The 20,898-nt window shown below is 40.3% G+C and overlaps 1 protein-coding gene across 3 annotated transcripts in view; it reads right to left on the reverse strand.

The window, feature by feature from the left end:
- Positions 1-20,898, reverse strand: part of LOC124721430 (MOB kinase activator-like 3) — a 65,272-nt gene that overhangs the window by 32,883 nt on the left and 11,491 nt on the right. For 2 of the 3 annotated variants that reach the window (XM_047246406.1, XM_047246405.1), the window contains exons 3-5: positions 5,026-5,253; positions 4,602-4,717; positions 4,365-4,514 (exon numbers count right to left, since the gene is read on the reverse strand). In XM_047246406.1, coding sequence (XP_047102362.1) covers positions 4,368-4,514; positions 4,602-4,717; positions 5,026-5,253 — 491 coding nt within the window. In that variant the 3' untranslated portion in view covers positions 4,365-4,367. Of the gene's footprint in view, positions 1-4,139; positions 4,515-4,601; positions 4,718-5,025; positions 5,254-20,898 lie in introns of those variants that run through there. The other variant, XM_047246404.1, reaches the window with a different exon arrangement.

Raw genomic sequence — 20,898 nt, forward strand, 5'->3', positions numbered from 1 at the left:
TGGACCTTATTTTCAAAAACTACTTCAATTTTTTTGTGTTTCCTTGGGCCACTCTCTACATGACAAAATGTATCTTAAGTTACACAGTTGAGCATGACAGTAGCTAAATATTCCACAACTGCTTGTTGTACTTTCAAGTGACTGCAGATGGACGGCGCGTGAAACGAAAGGGGCTGCTCACTAAATTCCGAAATATGATCTTCACCAAGGATGTAGAGTATGTGTTATTACCACCAATTTTCAAATCGTGTAATGATCATCATTCAAAAAATAAGAGAAATTAGAGCTTGTTCTGAGGCATTCAGACAGTAGTTTTTCCCTCACGCAATCCACGAGTGGAACGGGGGGGGATATGACTTTGGCGTGAATTGTGCCCTCCCCACACACCACTTGGTGGCTAGCAGAGTATATATGTAGATGTAGAACTGCACCTCTAACAGCAAACCATAATAAAAGAGAGGGGTATGTTAAATAAGATACTGCAATGAGCTAAGTTGTCAACAACAACAAAAATGTATAAGCACAGATCAACACAAACTGACAACTGCCATGTACACTTAGTAAAAAGAAAAATGGAAACACACATTTGGTAAGCAATGACTTGCTGATAAAGATTAATGAACAGCATCCTAACTTGCGAGACTAGAAAGTGAGCCAAACATGGAATTAATGTGTGTGCTCGGTTAAAGTCAGTTTGTCTGATATACCAGGTCTGTCTGACTGTGATTTTTAGGTAGTCTTTCCCGATTTATCTCGACAAATGCAAGAGACATTCCCCCATATAAATCCCAGAAACACAACACGCCAACAGATGAAATATGAATATATATAGTAAAATTTTACACAAGTCACAGACAGATGCCACACGCGATTTCCCTCCTTTTGTGCACGTAATGTGTGCAGTGATAAGAAAGTCAATCTCATTACTGACTTAAGACAAAGATTATTGCCAAATTCTGAATGGTTAATTGCCAACCAGTAGCAGAACCTGCTATACAGGTGAGGCAAATACTGAAGGAAAGGAAGAATACTGGGAAGAAATTCTAAATAACTGAGAATCATGTCACAATTCATGTAATAAGAACAATAAATAGGCTGCACAATACTGGAGTAAATAATAGTGAAACTCTAACCTTTCCCAATATATTTTGTGGAGGTGATACCCCACAGCTCACAAAAGTACTATGACATTTTCTAACCTCTCCTTTCAGGATCTTTATCAAAATGCAGAATAGTCTGGACACACACACACACACACACACACACACACAGAGAGAGAGAGAGAGAGAGAGAGAGAGAGAGAGAGAGAGAGAGAGAGAGAGACTCCCAGGAAATGACTTACGAGAGCTCCAGATGAGACATGTAAAGTATGGATTAAAAATTTTGACTCTTATTCAAAGGGGATTTTGGAATCCTTTACAAACTTTGCCATAGCTTTCATTTTCCCCCTCCCCATTTACACTGCGTAACAACACTACGTTGCCCTATTGCTAAAGAGAGAGATTCTGTGGGTCTCAGAAGCAAATGAAAAATATATAGCACATAACTTTGTTTATGTATTTGATTTTATGAAATGCTCACAAAATTGAATTTTGATTAAAGAAGCATTTCCAGTTTAAATGCCCACAAGATTAAAGAAATATTCAAAGAACTTGAAAATAATTAGGTTTGACTGTTACAACAAATGGATTCAGTAGGAAAGTACTTTCCAATGTTCACCAAACACAAGTTATATAAGTTTTCTCTCTTGCACTATTCTTTGGTTTGTCAGTAGCTTCTCCTATGGGGGACCAAACAGTATAGTACATTATTTTCGTTGCAGATTGTGAGCAAGTATGTGCCAACATGGACTTAAAAAATGATACAATGAATAAGAAAGAAGAGCTTTATATGGAATATTTGAACATTATTATCACTGCAAAATTCAATAATCTAAAATTTGTTACAGAATGACATACTAAAGTGGAGAAAAGGAGTAAGTGTTCTGTACAAAATTCAGCTGTATTTTACATTTCTAAACACAAGATTCTCAATGTCATCACCTTAGAACATATGCCCTGTTTGAAAAATAGTCACACTACTTATGTTAGTAGATACACAAAAATTAAATGCATAACACACCACGAAATTCCAAGTTTATCTTGCCAGATCTACTAACTGGAGGGAGGGAGAACATTCAGGAGTCTAACATGTGACCACCCCACCATTAACAGCAAACATTACATTCTATTTTGACTCATTAGGCAGGTAACCCTGGTCACAAGAACAAAAGTGTTTTTTTAGTGATAAAGTTTGTATTTCTAATGGACCCCTGAATTAATGTGAATCTCACCTCACCATCTGAATATCTGCAATATATCTATAGAATGAGGTATTTGATTAATACGACTCGTGATTTGGCTTCTGCTTTCTTTTTAAATTTTTCTACATCACATGTCACATTTAATGCCCGAAAAACACACACACACACACAATTTGGGTTTTACAGCACATTTTTGGAGGATGCCAGAAACAGCATATACAAATTCCAATAATGGATATGAGAACTCTAAGTGCTCCCAGTTTAGGCAACATATTCACAAAATTTCAACACATTCATTGGGAGTCCACCTAAACCGATAAATGGTAGTCTGCTGTGTAGAGGATTGCTCAGTAATATCTCAGTCAGTTTCATCCAAAGTTTACAGAAAAGCTGTCTCACACTTGAAGTTAATCAGTTTCAAAATTGGGGAAAGGAAATAATTTCTTTTCTAAATCCTTAAATCTTATAGCATTATGCATCATACAGTGATGGATAGCAAAAGCATGAGTTCACTCTCCTTACCGATTGAGAGATAATTAGAAGTTACAGAGCATGTCAAACTCGACAACACAATCTTAAAATCAGCGCACAAGAGAGAGACAAAGTAATTTCACAACACCAAACAATCTAGGTGATTTTTTGCACAAAAAGCATCCATAAGAGGATCTACATGAAAATTTAGCTATAATGACTGATGGAATTCCAAAATTAATCTTTCATTCTACATCAGCTTGTGGCTTGAGATGGAAACAAGGTACTTGCTGGCTGAAGCTTTGTTTCAGCACGATATGCTACTTAGATAGAAGAGAAATGCTCATGAGAAAAACTTAAGTTTGGGTCTTAGATCAACAGCTAATTTTTTACTTCAATTAAAATAATGGTGGCTTGTTTCGGTGAGACAAGTTGTAGAACTCAGCCACAAGATAGTTTTAGGTCTTTCACGAGTGCCACAAGGCTTGATGTGTTGTGTGTCTTGTAGGTACATGCAACACCACGTCAAGTGTGGCTGGCTGCATACTGCAATATGTCACTGACCCCCCCTCCCCCCATCCCCACCACTGCAATCCGTCAGTCACAAAGTTATTTTATTCCAGCTTTAGTCTATCAGAAAGCATCTGATGACTGATTAGAAAACAAACTGCAATGTAAATTATGGCTTTGGTCAAGGTAACATTTGTTTTACTTTAAATTTATATTATGCTACAATAATAAAAGAGATGAATAACTTTATTACTGATTTAAATATGATAAATCTGCTTCCACTGTTGTTTACAGACTAGGGCCTCAATACCAGATGGAAACATTCTTCCTCATTAAAACCACAAAGTTATGGAAAACTCATTTTGGTTCACAAACTACTAAATTCCATATGCTTTGTTATTGCATGCTCAGTGCACTAATTATCAGTAGGAAACTGTATTTGGATTTACTTCAGGACCAATCTTATCATATGTTCATATCAAAATGACATATTCACCTCTATTTTGGAGTGTAGCTAAACCTAGATCATGGCCAGTTTCACAATGACTGGAACAGTGGTCTCCTCCATTTCTACACCTCTAACCTTGAGTATCATGCTTTGCTGCACTCTAGATACAAATGATGATGATGGATAAGTTTGACATAATCAATTATAAAACAGATGTTGATTAACTGGCTACACGTTCAGTCTTAGGATTTTCTTTTCATCTGGGATTCACACACAGAAGAAAAATCAGTGCACAGGAACTATAAAGACAAGTGAAAGAAGATATTCATCCTAAACATGTGTAGCATTTAGCAAGAACATTATATTTACTTTTCACTTCTCTCTCATATTTCAAATATAAATTTTTAGAAATAAGTGAGTCATTAAAAAAAAGGTTTTACAACATATTTTCATCCAAAGAAGATCCAATACCTAATCAATGTCTTAATTGTACACTTATCCCTTTTGCCAACATATTTCTGACATCCTCTTAATACACTGAATATGTATTGTACACAGCCATGTTAAAGATAATAAAAACAAAAACTTACTACACTTATAGTAAAAGAAGAAATAACATTTGAAGAAACTAACTGGTCAGCTAGAGGTAGTCTGAGATTCCACATGATCCCGGCAAATATGAGCAGTCATTTCTTTCAGAGGTTCAAGCTCTTTGCTACTGACAAGATCAAATTCTTTCACAAAATAGTAAAAATGCTTGTAGCAGGTATTGACATGAGGTTCCTGGAAAATAAAATTCAGAATTTATCAGACGCAAGTTAAACATTTTGTTCAGATCAGAATTTACATATAAATATGAAATATACCTACCGCTCCAATAGCCACAATTCTATCAAAATGGTGAATATAAACATGTACAAAGACTCTGAAAAGACGGGTCAGAATTTTTCGACACAAGGGGATAAATGTCTTTGGAAAAGGTACATCTGAAATAAAAAATGTACATCTGCACTTATTCTGTTCTGTAATTCTTTACAACACAACACAATACAATACATGGACATATACAAATATTTAACTTAACCGCATAGGTAATTTATCTAGTCCATTCCCAATTCAGTGGCATGTTGTCTTTTATAATTTGTAACACATTTAAATACTCTGACAATCTAAGTACTTAGTGCAACTGTTAATCAATAATTCATATTTACACTTCAGTCACTATGACTTATTTCCCTACAAATACAGCAACTTTGTTTTAATTTGAGGTTATTTAGAGAATGTCAATAATTACCTGTTGAAACAGGAAATAAAGTTTCATTGTTTATCTGTGACTCTACCCAGTCCATAAGGAGGCTAACATATTGTGGTGCAGGAAGAGGAGTTGGTTTCTTGTACTTTACACCATCTGCCCACAAATATTCAAATTTTGGTCCTCCTGACATAGTTGGACAGCTTTCTGGAGTGCAATACTCAGACACCGTACCATAAATTAAGTTGATACGATTGAAAAAATCAACAACTGAAACAAACAGAATAATTGAGACAAAGCGCGTGTGCGCGCGCGCGCGCGCGCGCGTGCACACACACACACACACACACACACACACACACACACACACACACACACAAATATATGTATAATAATGTTCTCTCCAAAATACAATGTGTGCTCCAAAAGTATAAAACCACTACCTTTCCCATGTAAAACTATAAAGCCCTGCAAACTTTATCCAATGGAGATATGGTGTGGGAACATTCATGTACAGTTGTGAATTTTTTCCCTCCAGGAGAAAGTGTCAATTGCTACCAGTCCATCTGAGAGTGAGAACATACAGTGAGCAGTCCTTTGATCCCAGTACGTTGACAGAGAAAAATTAAGCAGTGATACTGCATCAAGTTTTCCCAAAAGCTTGGACAACACTCAAGTGGAAAATATTCACAATATTCAAAAGGCTTTCGAGGATGACACTATGAGCAACTCACAGATAAAGGAGTGGTACAATCACCACTTCAAATATGGTCACACATCAGTGAACAGCAAACCACATTCAGGAAGACCTTCAACAAGCCAAAATGACAATGTCATTTAGCAAGGGCTGACTTTAGTCATGGAAGACAATAGTATCACAGTATAAAAGCTTTTGAGCAAGATAGGGGTAAGCATTGGATAAGAACTTTCAATTTTGACTGGAGATTTGTGCACGAGAAGTGTGTCAGTGAAATTTGTACCAAAAATTGCTGCCAATGGGGCAGAAGGAACACCATCTGGAACTTGCACAGGACATTCTGGAAAATATACACAGTATCCCCAACTTTCTGAACAATAAGACTGCATGGATGAGGCATAGGTTTATGGATACGACTCAAGAGACCAAAATGAAGTCATCACAGTGACAACATATAACATAATCAAGGCCAAAACAAGCATGCCAGGTCCAGTCACATGGATTGTTTTCTTCAATTTTTATGGGATGGTGCATCACAATTATGAATCAAAAGGCCAACACTACCAGGAGGTCCTTCCTCACTTTTGTGATGCCATGCAGCATGAATGACTCAGCAGCTCTGTCATGGTAAAGGACCCATACACTGAGCACATCTCATTCAGACTTTTCTCAGCAAACACAACATTTCAGTGGTTAGTCAGGCTTTCTACACTTACAACATGTCCCTATAAGACTTTTCACTATTTCTCAAGCAGAAAATTTGCCTGAAAGGAGAGCAATTTAGGTCAACATGCAGAATGTGATGACCCAGCTGATCAACATTCCTTAAGGCAAGATCCATAAGTACTTCAAACAATGGCAGGAGCACCGGGAGAACTCTGCGCATTACCCAGGAGAATACTTTGAAGGTGATTACAATTCTGTACCAAGTCAATAAATGTATTTCTGACAATCGAAGGTTTGATACTTTTTGAACACACTTCGTAGAAGCATAACAAATCATTATATAATGGTAAACACTATTGAGGCACATAAAGGAACTCTCATGACACACATCAGTAAAAGTTCCATAACCTGTAACTAGCAAGTATTACTCTGAAGTCACAGTGTGGTTCCACTGCATTTCCTCCTCCTGAGTGCCTAATGGTACATGTCCCTGACAACAGATGTGATGGTGGTGTTGGTTGTGAGTGGGAGTCAATGGTATTCAACAGAGTAGTTATTAGCGTCATTACTAAGATGGACAATACGCCACAAAAATGTGGCTAACTGATCCCTTTCAAAATAAATCTATTAGTCACATTCAAGTACCCTAGCTAACAATTTTGGAAGGTCAGGCAGCACAAAATCTTAAAATACATACCAGATTCACCTCTTCAGCTAAAATAGAGATTATATCAACTGTTACAACGTTTAATGCCTTCTAACCATGGCAGAAAACATTTCCTTTATATTGTCTACATTAGACTGTGATTTGGAAACAATGATTGTTTACGGAATAAAAGACAAACTAAAAAAGTTATTTGTGTTAGCTACTTATTTTCTTTTGTAGCACATTTTGAGGATGTTCCAGTGTAATGACAAGCGCCGGCACGAAGATGAAGAATGCAAGAGCAGAGAAGGCCGAGAGATGGTGTCAGCCAGTAGTATACTGACTAGGAACACATCACGACAGCAGCGGCCTCTATCTGACTAGAATATAAGTGCCGCTCCTGCCAGCATCTGCCAGACAGTAGAAGACAGGCACTAGCAGACCTGGACTAGGAACCATGCATTAGTAAAAGAGGCACTAGAAGAGAGGCACTAGAACAGCCGTAACTTGTGATCCCTATGAACTTGTGTGAATTACTTGTATGGACATTGTATACAGCGAAGGACATTGATTACGTGCATGTTGCCAATTGCTTGAGACCCAAAGTTAAGTTTTGTCAATCTACCTTATTATAACAAAAACCATTAATGTGATTTGCTTGAATTGTTGTATAGCTATCCAAGAAAGCAGCATCCTTTAGGCACCCTATAAGAGACGAGTGGGCAGGACACCACAGAGGGCTTACACCCTTATCTTTAGGTGGATCAGTGGCTTACATTGGAATTTCTTGTCCTGTATGTAGCCAGTTGTCTGTTTTAACCAACGTTTCCCTACAAGTAAGTTGTGTGTTAGTTGCCACAACATGGCAGAAATGGGACACACATTTCATCTATTAAACAAACCTAATGGCTGAGGACATTTCAGGATATTAAATAACACAAAGCTTGGGCATCCTTAACCATAACATACGTACCTATACTGAAAAATTCTGTTGCCGGAAGCACTGGAACTCTTGAAAAATATCTAAATACATTAGCTACGTTTGTATCCTTGATCAAAGCTGTATGTAATATACACATTTATATTCTTATGCAGTGTTTTCTTTAATAGTCTTGATTTAGAAAAATTGAAAGAAACAAACAGCAACTCAAAATCTCACTTCACTTTATTCATTATATGAAGTTCAGTCACATTGCTTTTTCTTCACATAGTAACTTCTGAATAGAAAAATCAATATCTGTTCTGTTTTCTATTTTTATTGGTTTCTGCCACACACTGTGCCAGATATCTCTCTGCTCTCCTTATATGTAAAGGTCATAATCTCAGTATCATACTTATCATTTGTGTATTCTGTCCACGATTTGAACTTGGCACAAAGACTTTTTCATGACTAAAATTTGTTCGTCCTTCTACCCTTTTGTTGCACTGGGTAATCCTAATATGGTATTTTAATTTCTCATCTCAGTTTTGTCAACTACCAGGTCTGAAGCAAGGACAAAACTAGGAAAAAAATTTAAAAAAAAGGCTGTAGCCTTTTCCTCCACACAAATCATCAAGCAATTTCTTCCATCATTCCACAATGTGAAATCTCTAAACCTTATAAACAGAAGCATTCCAGACAGTCTCGAATGACTCCAACAATATAAGGAGGACGAGCAAAAATCATGCACATTGTCACATATTGAACTACAAATGCAAAACTGTTTCTCCCCCCTCCCCCCCCCAAAAATTACTAGGCCAAGAGAGTGCAACAACTGAACTTCATATATTGGAGAAAAGTGGCATCAGATTCTCAGTGTTTTTGCGCACCTTTAGAACCAAGGAAGAAATAACAACAAAATGGCATAATAACTGGAGCATGTTGTTGCTCTCTATGCCACAAATTCTCTTGCAAGGGAGATGACATTATGGGATAGCCTATACAACCAAATGTGATCAGTAACAGCTTTTATCCCTCAACGCCCTCTTTCAGTATTTGTATCACGCATCATGGCTAGATAGCAAGCTAAAAGAAAATTAAGAAATAAATGTATTGATTTGTATACTTTTTAGTTCTATTTATTTTTGTTTTAGTTCTTTAACACATTGACTGCCACGTGAATTAAATATGACTCACAGGAAGTGTTCTCTTTGGGCCACGTGAAGTAAATACAACTCACGGACATTTTTCCATTTAAAGCTCCGTGGTGCAGTTGGAACTCACAGGAGCATGCTGTGACTTGGTGTTATAGTAGGTTATGGCCCCAGTAACAAATCAAGTTCATGGCCTACGGTTTTCTAGAGCTCAAGAGTAGTTATTGACATTTGAATTTGTGAGTTATATATAACTCACGTGGCTAAGTCGTACTGGACTTTTCTTCTTTTTATTATTTATTCATTATTTAGTTTGACATATTACTTACACAGCAGATTGCAAATTACATACAATTTTATTTACATTCTTCAACTCTAATTGCGGCAACAATGAAACTGAAAAATTTGGGTCATTCCACTTTGTTTCTCTAACACCTTTATGCACTGTGCTTTATGAAAAAACACTATGCAAAAATATGAGTCACAATTCTTACATTTCCATGCAGTTTGTTTGCATTTCTTGACAGCTTGCTTTCATGCAAATCCATTCTTCATTTTTTCGTAGCACACTGTACAGCTACATCTGGCTGCTCCCCTTTTCACAAGTGCACAATCTGCAGGTAACACTGGGCTTTGGTGAGAGGTGTTGTTGTTGTTGTTGTTGATGATGTATCGGTAAATCACATGAGCATTTACTAGTGCTGCCCCTGTCAGCAATTCAATTGCAAGCTTCCTGTATCATTTCACACCCCACCTTAGACAATGTGAGTATGACTACATTTGGTCAGAAAGATCTATAAAAGACGTTGATGGACTATAGTCAATTATCATTGTTAGCTTTTTATTTTTCCCCCTTCCTGGTTTGAACTTCTTCTTCTTCTTCTTCTCCTTCTCCTCCTCCTCCTCCTCCTCCTCCATGAACAGTGCTCAGCATCAGAACATCCCTCTTATCTTTCCATTTCAGTACTACTACATCTGTGGTACTTCCCTCTGCTTTGTGTTCCCCCTTCTTCAGTTTTGAGGATTAAGTTTTCTGTTTGATCTTACAGTACCAACTAAATGTGTTGATTGTTCAAGAAGCTGGTGTGCTAGATGAACACTTGTGTAAAAATTGTCTGTATATAAGATTCTCCTCCCATTAGTAATCCTCTCATATGGCTCATAACAACAGAAGTGCAAGAGAAACACCAGGATTTGCATTCTTCCCACAGTAAACTTTCATATTCCAGGTGTAGCCACCCTTTAGATAAAGTTTAAACAATTTAATTCTGAATTTATGGTGCTTATTCTTTATATGCTGAATGAAACTCAGTCTTCCTCGAAATGGCACAAGTGTTTCATCAATGTAAACGTCTTTCTCCGGCACAACTACACTTTGAAATCTCTGCAGTAATTTATCAGTAAGAGGTTGAACTTTGAATAAAGGATTTCCCAATTGGCACTGGGAAAATGCCATATACGTAAAATCAGTTCAAAACAATTTTGTGACATAACATTTTTTACGTTGTTGTGATAGAGCATATTTTTTGACCAATAATTTGGAATCCTTGGCTTTACATTTAGTGACATCCTTAACAAAAATCCTAAAAATTTCAGTTTTGCTGACATCAGTCCACGCTTTCACTCATGAATTAACAGTTACTGAATGGCTTTCTAAGACTTGTTTTGCGTACAAACTAGTTTGTTGAGTCACATATTCTAAAATTACATCAGTTACAAAATATTTGAAGAAATCGTATGGTGTCTTGCCTTTGAGAGTTAGTGCAACAGAACCATTTACACCAGAACTGGAATTAATAAATGTAAAGTTATTCATATTTTTACCCATAAGTCCCCCCAGATAACCTCATTAGAATTTGTTCTAAGTGTGTCATCTTCATAACTTTCTGATATTACACTTACTTCAATTGACTCTGAATCAACTGCAGTAGTTATGGCACCAACATGGTTAGATGTGCTTTGTTGCCTGGCTTTTACAGCTGTGAAGTCTGGTTCTTTGACTGAATGTGGACTTAAAACTCTTCTTCCTATCTTCACTGATGTGAGTCCATCATCAGACCTTCCGGTTTCGCTTCTGGTCTCCTCTGGTAAAAATTTTTCTGAGCTATCACCAAATAAAGACACAGATCTTCATCACTTATGTCCATAACTTCATCTAAAAGCTGCTGTACATGCCTTTGTTCATCTTCATAACTTCTATGAGAAATTTTCTTCTGCCACAGTATCACATTGTTATGGAGCAAACAACACTGAATAAAGACTGTAGCAACAATAAAGGAACTGTATACAAATAATGCTGTGGAATGAAAAACTGACAGGAGTACAAACCTAAAATTATTAGCGACATAGCAAATGACACACCTGGTACCTTTACACTGGGGCCATGTGAATCATATGCAACTCTCACAAAAATTTTAAAAAGTTACTAAAATGCCATATTTTCACTTCATTTGCACTTCACAAGTTTACTTGGAGCAAACTAAAAAACGATATTGAAAAAAAGTAAATGGCCCAAGGGGTCGGTAACCCAACTATACCATGGCAGCCAATGTGTTAAAATGAACTGGTAAAAAGAATCACAAACCAAAATGTGGAAACTGATTTATGTCTCAGTTACACAAAACAGATGTAATATGAAAGTGTGAGCACTGAAATTACACAGAAACACAAAACCTTTTGTTGTATATACATTTCATAAGTACTGTCTGATTGGTTGGTTGGTTGGCTGGCTTAAAAGAGAGGGGGGGGAGGGACCAAACTGCGAGGTTATCGGTCCCTTGTTCCTAATAAAACAATGCCACAAGTGTTACAATAAAACAGATGAGACATATAAAAAAAACAGAAAGAAAGGAAAAACCACAAGAACGAAGGAAAGGCAAGAAACCCCAAAAGGAACAAAAGAGAACAAGAAAACAGAGATGCTAGAAACAGAAGAGAGTAAAACAAGAAAGCAGACTACAGTGGCTGGCTGACCACAAGAATAAAAAGGAAAAGCCAGCCACTCTGCAATACATTAAAACCTCCACCCTAAAAGAACTAGGGTGGAGGACACAAAGGGACAAAGGACATGCGCTAAAACTTAGGTCAAATGATAAAACCCACCCTCATGAATAAAACGTAAAACTAAATCAGCCAATGAGGTGTTGTCAGATAAAATTAGCGGCAATGAGTCCGGTAACCCAAGATTTCGTCACTGGGCAGTCAAAGTGAGAAAGTGCACCAGAATATGGGCCACTGTCAACCGGGCGCCGCACCTACGCTGAGGCGGGTCTTCATGGCGCAAGAGGTAACCGTGGGTCGCCCAAGCATGGCCAATGCGGAGCCAGCAGAGGATAACTGATTCCCTGCGAGAGGCCCACATATAAGACTTCCACACATTCATAGACTCCTTAATGACACACTCTTTGTTGTGCATATTGTTATGCCATTCCGTCTCCCAAAGGCGAAAAATCCTGCAGCGAATGTCAAAACGCAGGTCAGGTTCAGAGATCCCCATCTCCAGAAGCGGTTTCCACGTAGCCTGTTTGGCCAGACTGTCAGCAAGTTCGTTGCCTGGGATGCCGACATGTCCTAGGGTCTAGACAAACACCACTGAATGACGCGACTGGTCCAGGGCATAGACGCACTCCTGGATGGACGCCACCAAAGGATGGCAAGGGTAGCACTGGTCAATAGCTTGTAGGCTGCTCAAGGAATCAGTACACACAACAAACGATTCCTCGGGGCATGTACGGATGTGCTATGGCGGACGGATGTACTATGGGGGACACCAACTTGGACATGGGAAGTGCGAAGCGACAGGAAATTCTAGATGAAAATCGGGAGTGAGCCTCTGAGGCCCCATTTGTATAATGTGAAAAGGATTTGATGTCAGCATGTCATGTCATATGCTTTACGTAAGTCAAAAAAGATGGCAAGCAGGTATTGGCGTCTGGAAAAGGATGACTGAATGGCAGACTTGAGGGGGACAAGATTACCAGTGGTAGAGCAACCCTGGCGGAAGCCGCCCTGACATGGAGCCAATAGGCCACGTGACTCTAGGACCCAACCCAACCGCCGACACACCACACATTCCAGCAGCATACAAAGAATGTTGGTGAAGTTGATTGGCTGATAGCTATCCACATGAAGTTGGCTTTTACAGGGTTTGAGCACCGGAATGATGGTGCTCTCCCGCCATTGCTATGGAAAAATGCCATCGCACCAGATCCAGTTGAAGATGAGGAGATGTCCCTTGTAGTCAGATGAGACATGTTTAATCATCTGATTGTGGATTCTGTCTGATTCAGGAGCTGAGTTGGGGCAATGTGCAAGGGCACTCAGGAGCTCGCACTCTGTAAATGGGGCATTATAGGATTCACTGTGGCATGTAGTAAATGAGAGGAATTTCCCTTCCAGCTGCCGTTTGAGAGTGCGAAAGGCTGGGGGTAATTCTCTGACGCACAGACTCGAGAATAGTGCTCAGCAATCACGTTTGCATCGGTAGATAACACGCCATTTATGTTAACACCAGGAACACCTGTTGGGGTCTGGCACCTGAAAACATGTTTCATCTCTGCCCAGACTTGGGAAGGTGACATATGGCACCCAGTGGTTGAGACATATCTCTCCCAACACTCCTACTTCCGTCGTTTGATAAGTTGCTGAACGCGAGCACGGAGCTGTTTAAAGGCTATGATGTGCTCCAGGCAAGGGTGCCACCTATGCCACTGTAGAGCTTGCTGGTGCTCCTTAATTGCTTCAGTACCTTCCGGTGACAACCAAGGTACTGTCTTTCACCGGGGGCACGCTAAAGAACGAGGGATCACGTTTTCTGCCACAGAAAAAGATTGTTGTTTTCAGCTTCTCAACCATCACATCTGTGTTTCCCATGTCGGTGAGATTCATGTGGGCAGGCGTCCGTGGACTTGATGCCGGGGCAGTGACAGGAAGATGGGGAAGTGGTTATGACAATACAGGTCGTCATGTGCTCTCCAGTGTACAGATGGGAGAAGTCCTGGGGTGCATATTGATAAATCACTGGCCGAGTAACTACCATGAGCCACACTGAAATGTTGTGGCAGCCACAGTATTTAAGAGGCAGAGGTTGAACTGAGGCAGTAAAGTTTCGACATCTCTGCCTCGGCCAGTAAGCACAGTGCGACCCCACAAGGGGTTATGGGTGTTAAAATCTACCAAAAGTAGGAAAAGTTTAGGGAGTTGATCAATCAGTGCAGCTAATACATTCAGGGATACTACACCATATGCAGAAAGATTTACACTGCAGACAGTTATTTCCTGTGTCGTCCTTATTCTGACAGCCACAGCTTCAAGTGGGGTTTGAAGGGACAAATGTTCACTACAGACTGAATTTAGGACATAAACGCAAATGCCACCTGACACTCTATTATGGTCGCTACGGTTCCTGTAATATCCCTTATAGCCGGGCAGGGGTACGCATTGCTGGGAACCAGGTTTCCTGGAGGGCAATGCAAATAGCAGGTGTAAAGCTTAACAGTTGCTGTAGCTCAGCCAGGTGGTGGAAAAAACCGCCGCTATTCCACTGGAGGATGATGTCATCATGAGACTGGGAAGGCATGGAAACATTCAGTGAGGCAGTTTACGCTCTGGGTCACCTGCTGGCACCGACTTTTTGACTGAGCAGTCTATATCCATTTTGTCTGAGGGTCCGGCGAGATCTAGGGCCTCAGCGGACACCAGAATCTCCACCTCATCCACAGACACAGAGCTTGGAGGTAGCGTGGTGTGGGTGCCCACCGCAAATTCCCTTGGTGTTAGGGACCTTCTTTTTGGATTTCTCTCACTGTTCCTTGGTTTCCCTGGCTGGGAGGACTTCACTGATTGTCTCAGGACTGAGGATGAGCGTGAAGCCCTGCAACCAGCTGCTTTTGGGCTCTTCAGCCACTGGCAGGTGTCATCTTTCCCTTAGTAGAAATCTGGGAAGGAGTGACCCAAGGGGACCCCTTCCATCGAGAGCAGCCGAAGAAAGTTGTACGCTTATCCGGCCTTAGAATGGGGGACGGACGTCCCCGATGGTTGGGAGGGTGTTGCTCCTGAAGCAGGTGGTGCAGGAGCAACAGGGTGGGAAGTGCTCCCACCATCAAGGGGGCAGGTGTAGTCTTCTGGCTCTGGGAGGTGACTGGGGTTGGCGGGGCTGATGGGGTTAGAACAGTTGTAGAGGCGCATAAGACGATGTCATGCGTACAGGATGTAGGCGTTCAAATTTCCTCTTAGCGTCAGTGTAGGTCAGTTGGTCCAGGGTATTGTACTCCATGATTTTCCTTTCTTTCTGGAGAATCCTGCAGTCTGCAAGAAAGGAGAATGTGCTCTCCACAGTTGACACAGATGGGAGGCTGGGCACATGGAGTATTGGGATGTGATGTGCGTCCGCAATCTCGACATGTGGGAAGACATATGACCAAACTTCCAACATTTAAAGCACCACATTGGAGGAGGGATATAGGGTTTTACATCACAGCAGTAGACCATCACCTTGACCTTGTCGGGTAATGTATCACCTTCAAAGGCCAAGATGAAGGCACCTGTGGAAATGTGATTATCCCTCCAACCCCTGGTGGACATGCCGAACGAAATGTACACCTCGCACAGCTCATTGTTGAACTGCAAATGAAGGTCCCTGTGGAAATATGATACCCTGGACCTTATTTAAGCTCTTCTGGGGCATGATGGTTACAGAAATATCCCTAAGGCTTGTCACAAGTGAGTAAAGCCTGTGACTTGGCAGAGGATGCTGTTTTGATCAAGACTGACCCAGATCTTATTTTGCACAAGCCCTCCACCTATTCAAACTTGTCCTCTAAATGCTCAACAAAAAACTGAAGCTTCATCGTCTTGAAGATGCCCATCAGCTCTCTAACATAGAAGGTACTGGGGCGAATAAAAGCTGCTGCCATCCTTAGCCTGATGTTCCTCCCATGGTGTAGCCACAGAGGGGAGCGATATGGGGTCGTACTTCTGTGCATTGAATTGAGCCCGTGAACGCTTAGAGACTGCTGGTGTTTGACCACCAGCAAGAGATGATGTACTACGCTTCATCGCGTGTCATCCACCCTGATGCCACCCACTCCGATCAGGCGCCCTCCTCACAGGTGCCACCCAGCCTCAGAAAGGGCCACCTGGCAGGATGGCCATTGCCGGGAGTCTTGATGCCCCAGGGAGACAGGCATCTACTCCTTGGCATACGTGGGGAGTTAACAGTGCAGGCATCAGCAGAGTGATCCCTGTGTGGTCAGGAGCTACAACCAACAGGGTACATGGCGGCCCCACCACAACGGACTGGCTACCATGCTGAGTATCAGGTGCACCCAAGCAAACAAGTCGATTGTCATCGTCAGCGCATAAAACGATACAGCACAGTTGATGGAAAAATACGCACCCGGGAGGGTGACCTTGCCCAACAGTTGAAGAATGAGCAGAAGTGCAGATCCACGTCAACAAATTATGTGATAGGTCTCAGCGCATGATGGACACGATGCACCATGTAAGGTGCCCTTCCCCAATTGGCTCGCTCTTCGGGAAAATTTTGAAAAATGGAGATCAAACCCTACAGGGGACCATCACAAAGGCCGAAACTTGTGGGACTCCTTTTAGTTGCCTCTTACAACAGGCAGGAGTACCTCGGGCCTATTCTGACTCCCGGACCCGCAGCGAAGTACTGTGTGTGTGTGTGTGTGTGTGTGTGTGTGTGTGTGTGTGTGTGTGGGGGGGGGGGGGGGGGGGTCAACTTTGACACTTCAAAGAAAGGATTAGTGAACATAATCCATCGTGTCTGTGCCCCCTTTGTGTAATACCATTGGCATTTTTTATTTCCTTTCATGCTAGAAATCTCTTCCTCATATATTATACATTTCAACATTGCCTCATAAAAAATAGAGTATGGTCTGGTGATCTAGCTTGTCATGGAACAAAGTATCCATAATTAATATGTTTTGAAGAAAAGAAGTTGTTCAAATGACATACAGTGTTGAGATGACAAATACTCCACACCAGACCCAGATATTAACGCTGCATTTCATGTTGATGCCCTATGTGCACAATGTGAGGCTTTACTTCTGCCCACTGATGCCTGTATATAAGATACTGATCACTTTTTTTGCATTAATAAAAATGGCACACTATAACACAAACACTAATGAGTTTGAAACAACCAGAACAGACAACAATATTTCATTGTGTTTTGGATAAACACTGATTAACACAACTATTTTCACTGAGGCTACTGGTTGTTGGGTTTACTAACATTAGTGTATTGTCTGTACTCCCAGTCACTCATTTTCCCAGCCACGTGACATTTTTCATTGCAGCCTTGTGATGTTGGATAACATCATGTAGGAGAATATGAATTCGCACCAGGCAGTCCAGAATACAAACGCCATCTGCCACTCCATTTCTTAGACCTTTTCTCTCTTTGGCAAGGTGATGCAATAGATAAAAGAACAAAATCTTTCCTCAAATCGACAGATACTATAGTGCATCTTTTACTTTCTGAATCGTTCGGTCTGCTGGAATCTTCCTCTATTTATTACTGAGTTCCAAGAAAATTGGATGACTATGGAAAGATTGTAACTCTACACCACGTATAGTGAATTTTTATGGCACTTTAGTCTTAATAACAATGAAGAAATATTGTAAAGCACAATACTGTCATTCATTACAATAACAATGTTCTTTTAAAATTCCAGTAAGTGAAAACAAAATCTAGTCCAGCATGTATGATTTTATGTATCCAGTCACGATTAATACCACACAAGGTCTCATAAGCAGTGATGATGATTGCTATTTCAGTAGGACTAAACAGTGTCATTACAGTTCCTCCTTTTCAAACAAATGCAGTAAAAATTGTAATTGAAATCAGAAAACGTAATGGTCTGTTTCACAGTCTCTGACCCTGTACTTGTGGCTAAACTCTGTCGTATTATTTAAATGAGGCAGTTTAAAGAGAGGAAACCTTGGTACTTTCTAACATGGCAATTTTTAGGGGGAGGAGCTAAAAAAAGAAAAATATTGTGGGAGTGGGGAGGGGGACAGTATGGAAGTGGCTCCAGCTGGATGCCCCTGGGGCTAGTGCCACTGGCAAGAGGTGAGCCCCTAGTGCCTATCCAACACTGAACACCAATGTAACAACATGCATAGTAAAATGGATCTCAATAGCATTGACATTGTTTTATCTAAAACATTGTGATAAATTAGTATTTGTTAGAGCTACAAGAATTATTAGCTTAATAAATTAAGAATGTGGTTCACATGTCGAAAAGGGGACAAATTTAACTATAGACTACCTAAGACCTGTGATGCAGCAAGTGGCATTTCATCCAATTCCAAAACCCCGAAACAAACATGAAACTATAAAAGGTGTTACATTGTTTTTTTAGTACCTGCTTTACTTCGTAAAATGTACTATTTATTCTGAACCTATCATCATTGTGATTTTCGGGGAAAGGCGGGGGGGGGGGGGGGGGGGGGGGGGTGCGGAAGAGGAAGTGCCAAAGTTTAGTTCTCATCTTCGATTGGCAAGATATGCGAGGGAAAAATTACGGTCTGTATGCCCCTGTAAAAGTAATCCCTTACCTTGAGTTTACAGTTATTACATGGAGCACAAATTAGTGGCAACATTAGAATCATTCTGCAGTCAGCCACAAATGCCAGTTTTCTACTTTCTTAATAGAGTTTCGTGAAAAGAATGTTGACTTTTCACCAGGGATTCATTCCCATTTCAGCTCACATAGCATCTGTACCAGTTTTGTGTTGGCTGAACCTACCAGTGACAAATCTAGTAGCATGCAACTGAATTGTTTCAATCCCTGCCTATAGCCCAACCTGGTGAGGGTCCCGAATACTTGGACCAGTACAACAAGAATGGGTCACAGAAGTGTTCTGAAGCAGTCTCTTACAGATGAGCTACGCTTCCCTAAAATCCTCCTGATACACTGACACCTTCCATTCGCTTTCCTTATCACCGCACTTACATGACTGTTCCATTTCGTATCACTCTGCAACATTATGTCTGGATATTTAATTAATGTGACTGAGTCACGCAGCACACCACTAATGGCACATTTGAACACTATATGATTGTATTTTCTATTTACATGCATTAACTTACATTTTTCTACATTTAGAGCATGCTGCCATTCATCAACATTAAATATAAATTCTGTATCCTGCCACAGTAACCCAATGACAACACTTTCCCCATACACTACATCATCAGCAAACAGTCACACATTGCTATTCACACTATCTGTCAGAGTGTTTATGTATATAGAGAACAAGAGTGGGTCTATCACACTTCTCTTGAGCACTCTTGACGGTACCCTTGTCTCCAATGAACAATCGCCGTGCAGGACAACATACTAGAGTCAATTACTTAAGAAGTCTTCGAGCCACCTGCAGATCAGAGAATCTATTCTGTGTGCTCACACTTTCATTTATAACTGCGTCAAACTGCTTTCCATAAATCTTGGAATTAGGAACACAGAAATGGCCTGTTACCCTTCACCAACAGTTTGCAGGATATCATGCAAGAAAATGGCAAGCTGAGTTTCACACAAGCGATTTTTTCCTAAATTTGTACTGACACATGGATAAAAGCTTTTCTGTCGCAAGAAAATTTATTATATTCAAAGTGGTAGTATGCTCAAGACTCCTGCAGCATACTGATGTTAAGGATATTGGTATGTAATTTTGAGTGTGTTGTTCTACCCTTCTTATACATTGGAGTCACATGTGCTGTTTTCTAGTCACTTGGGACTTTGCATTTGAGAAGAGATTTGCACTAAGTGCTAGTTAAGTAACAGGCTGATGCCAATGTATACTCCCTGCACAACCAAATTGTTATTCCATTCGAACCTGGCACCTTTTTTGCTTTCAACTCTTTCAGTTGCTTCTCAATGGCAGGGATGCCTATCCCTATGTCCTGTATAGAGTCGACAAGACGGTCAAATGATGGTATGTCTACACACACTTCCTGCATGTATGTTATTTTAAACACAACATTTAAAATTGACAATTTTCTTTTTCTGTCTTCTATTGCCACAACAGACTGGTTGTCAAGTGACTTAATACAGGTTGTTGGCAACAGCTTTCACTGTCATGAGCATCTATGTAAAGATCTGAGCATGAAGCATACAACAACTTCCACTGTCAACATTTCTACATTCTTTTTTGAACAGAGTGTGCAAGAATTTGTTTCCTATGCATTTTCTGAATTTTATTATTAAACTATGGTGGGTCTTTTCCATCCTAATCCACTTATTCAGCACATTACTTCTCTAAAGTGCATTTTATAATCAGTTTCAACATGGCGCATAATTCTTCTCTTTTCACCATATTGAAACCAAATAGAATATCCATTCACTGTCAAGCATAAAAGCTCTCCTATCCTCTTTGACTGGTTTAGTTCCCTAAGTACCCATTATCGCTATGATGACATCTGACACTGTCAGCAAGGTTACGCCTCCCTGTAACTACAATGTCAACAATATTTCCATTGCATGTGTCTACACCACCTGTAATAAATTCACATACGCCTCAGTCTATACCCTGTAGGTTAAAGTCACCTCCAACTAATACTGTATGATTGGAGTACTTTCACACTACTGAGCATAGCTTAAGAATGAGTCTGAGGTAGAAAATAGGAATGGTGTAATTGGAACTACGGTAGTGTCTCTGACAGCTGGCAGCACAGTAGCCAGCTTTTGTCTACTAAGAGCAAATGCCTGCAAGTGAAAACAGTCATCTATAAACCTGTTTTATGCAATATCCTATTACATGACTGGTTATGGTAGACGTGCAAAGCACCTGTGCCAAGCCA

This window comes from Schistocerca piceifrons, chromosome X (genome assembly GCF_021461385.2).
Source record: "Schistocerca piceifrons isolate TAMUIC-IGC-003096 chromosome X, iqSchPice1.1, whole genome shotgun sequence".
Taxonomy (NCBI): domain Eukaryota; kingdom Metazoa; phylum Arthropoda; class Insecta; order Orthoptera; family Acrididae; genus Schistocerca; species Schistocerca piceifrons.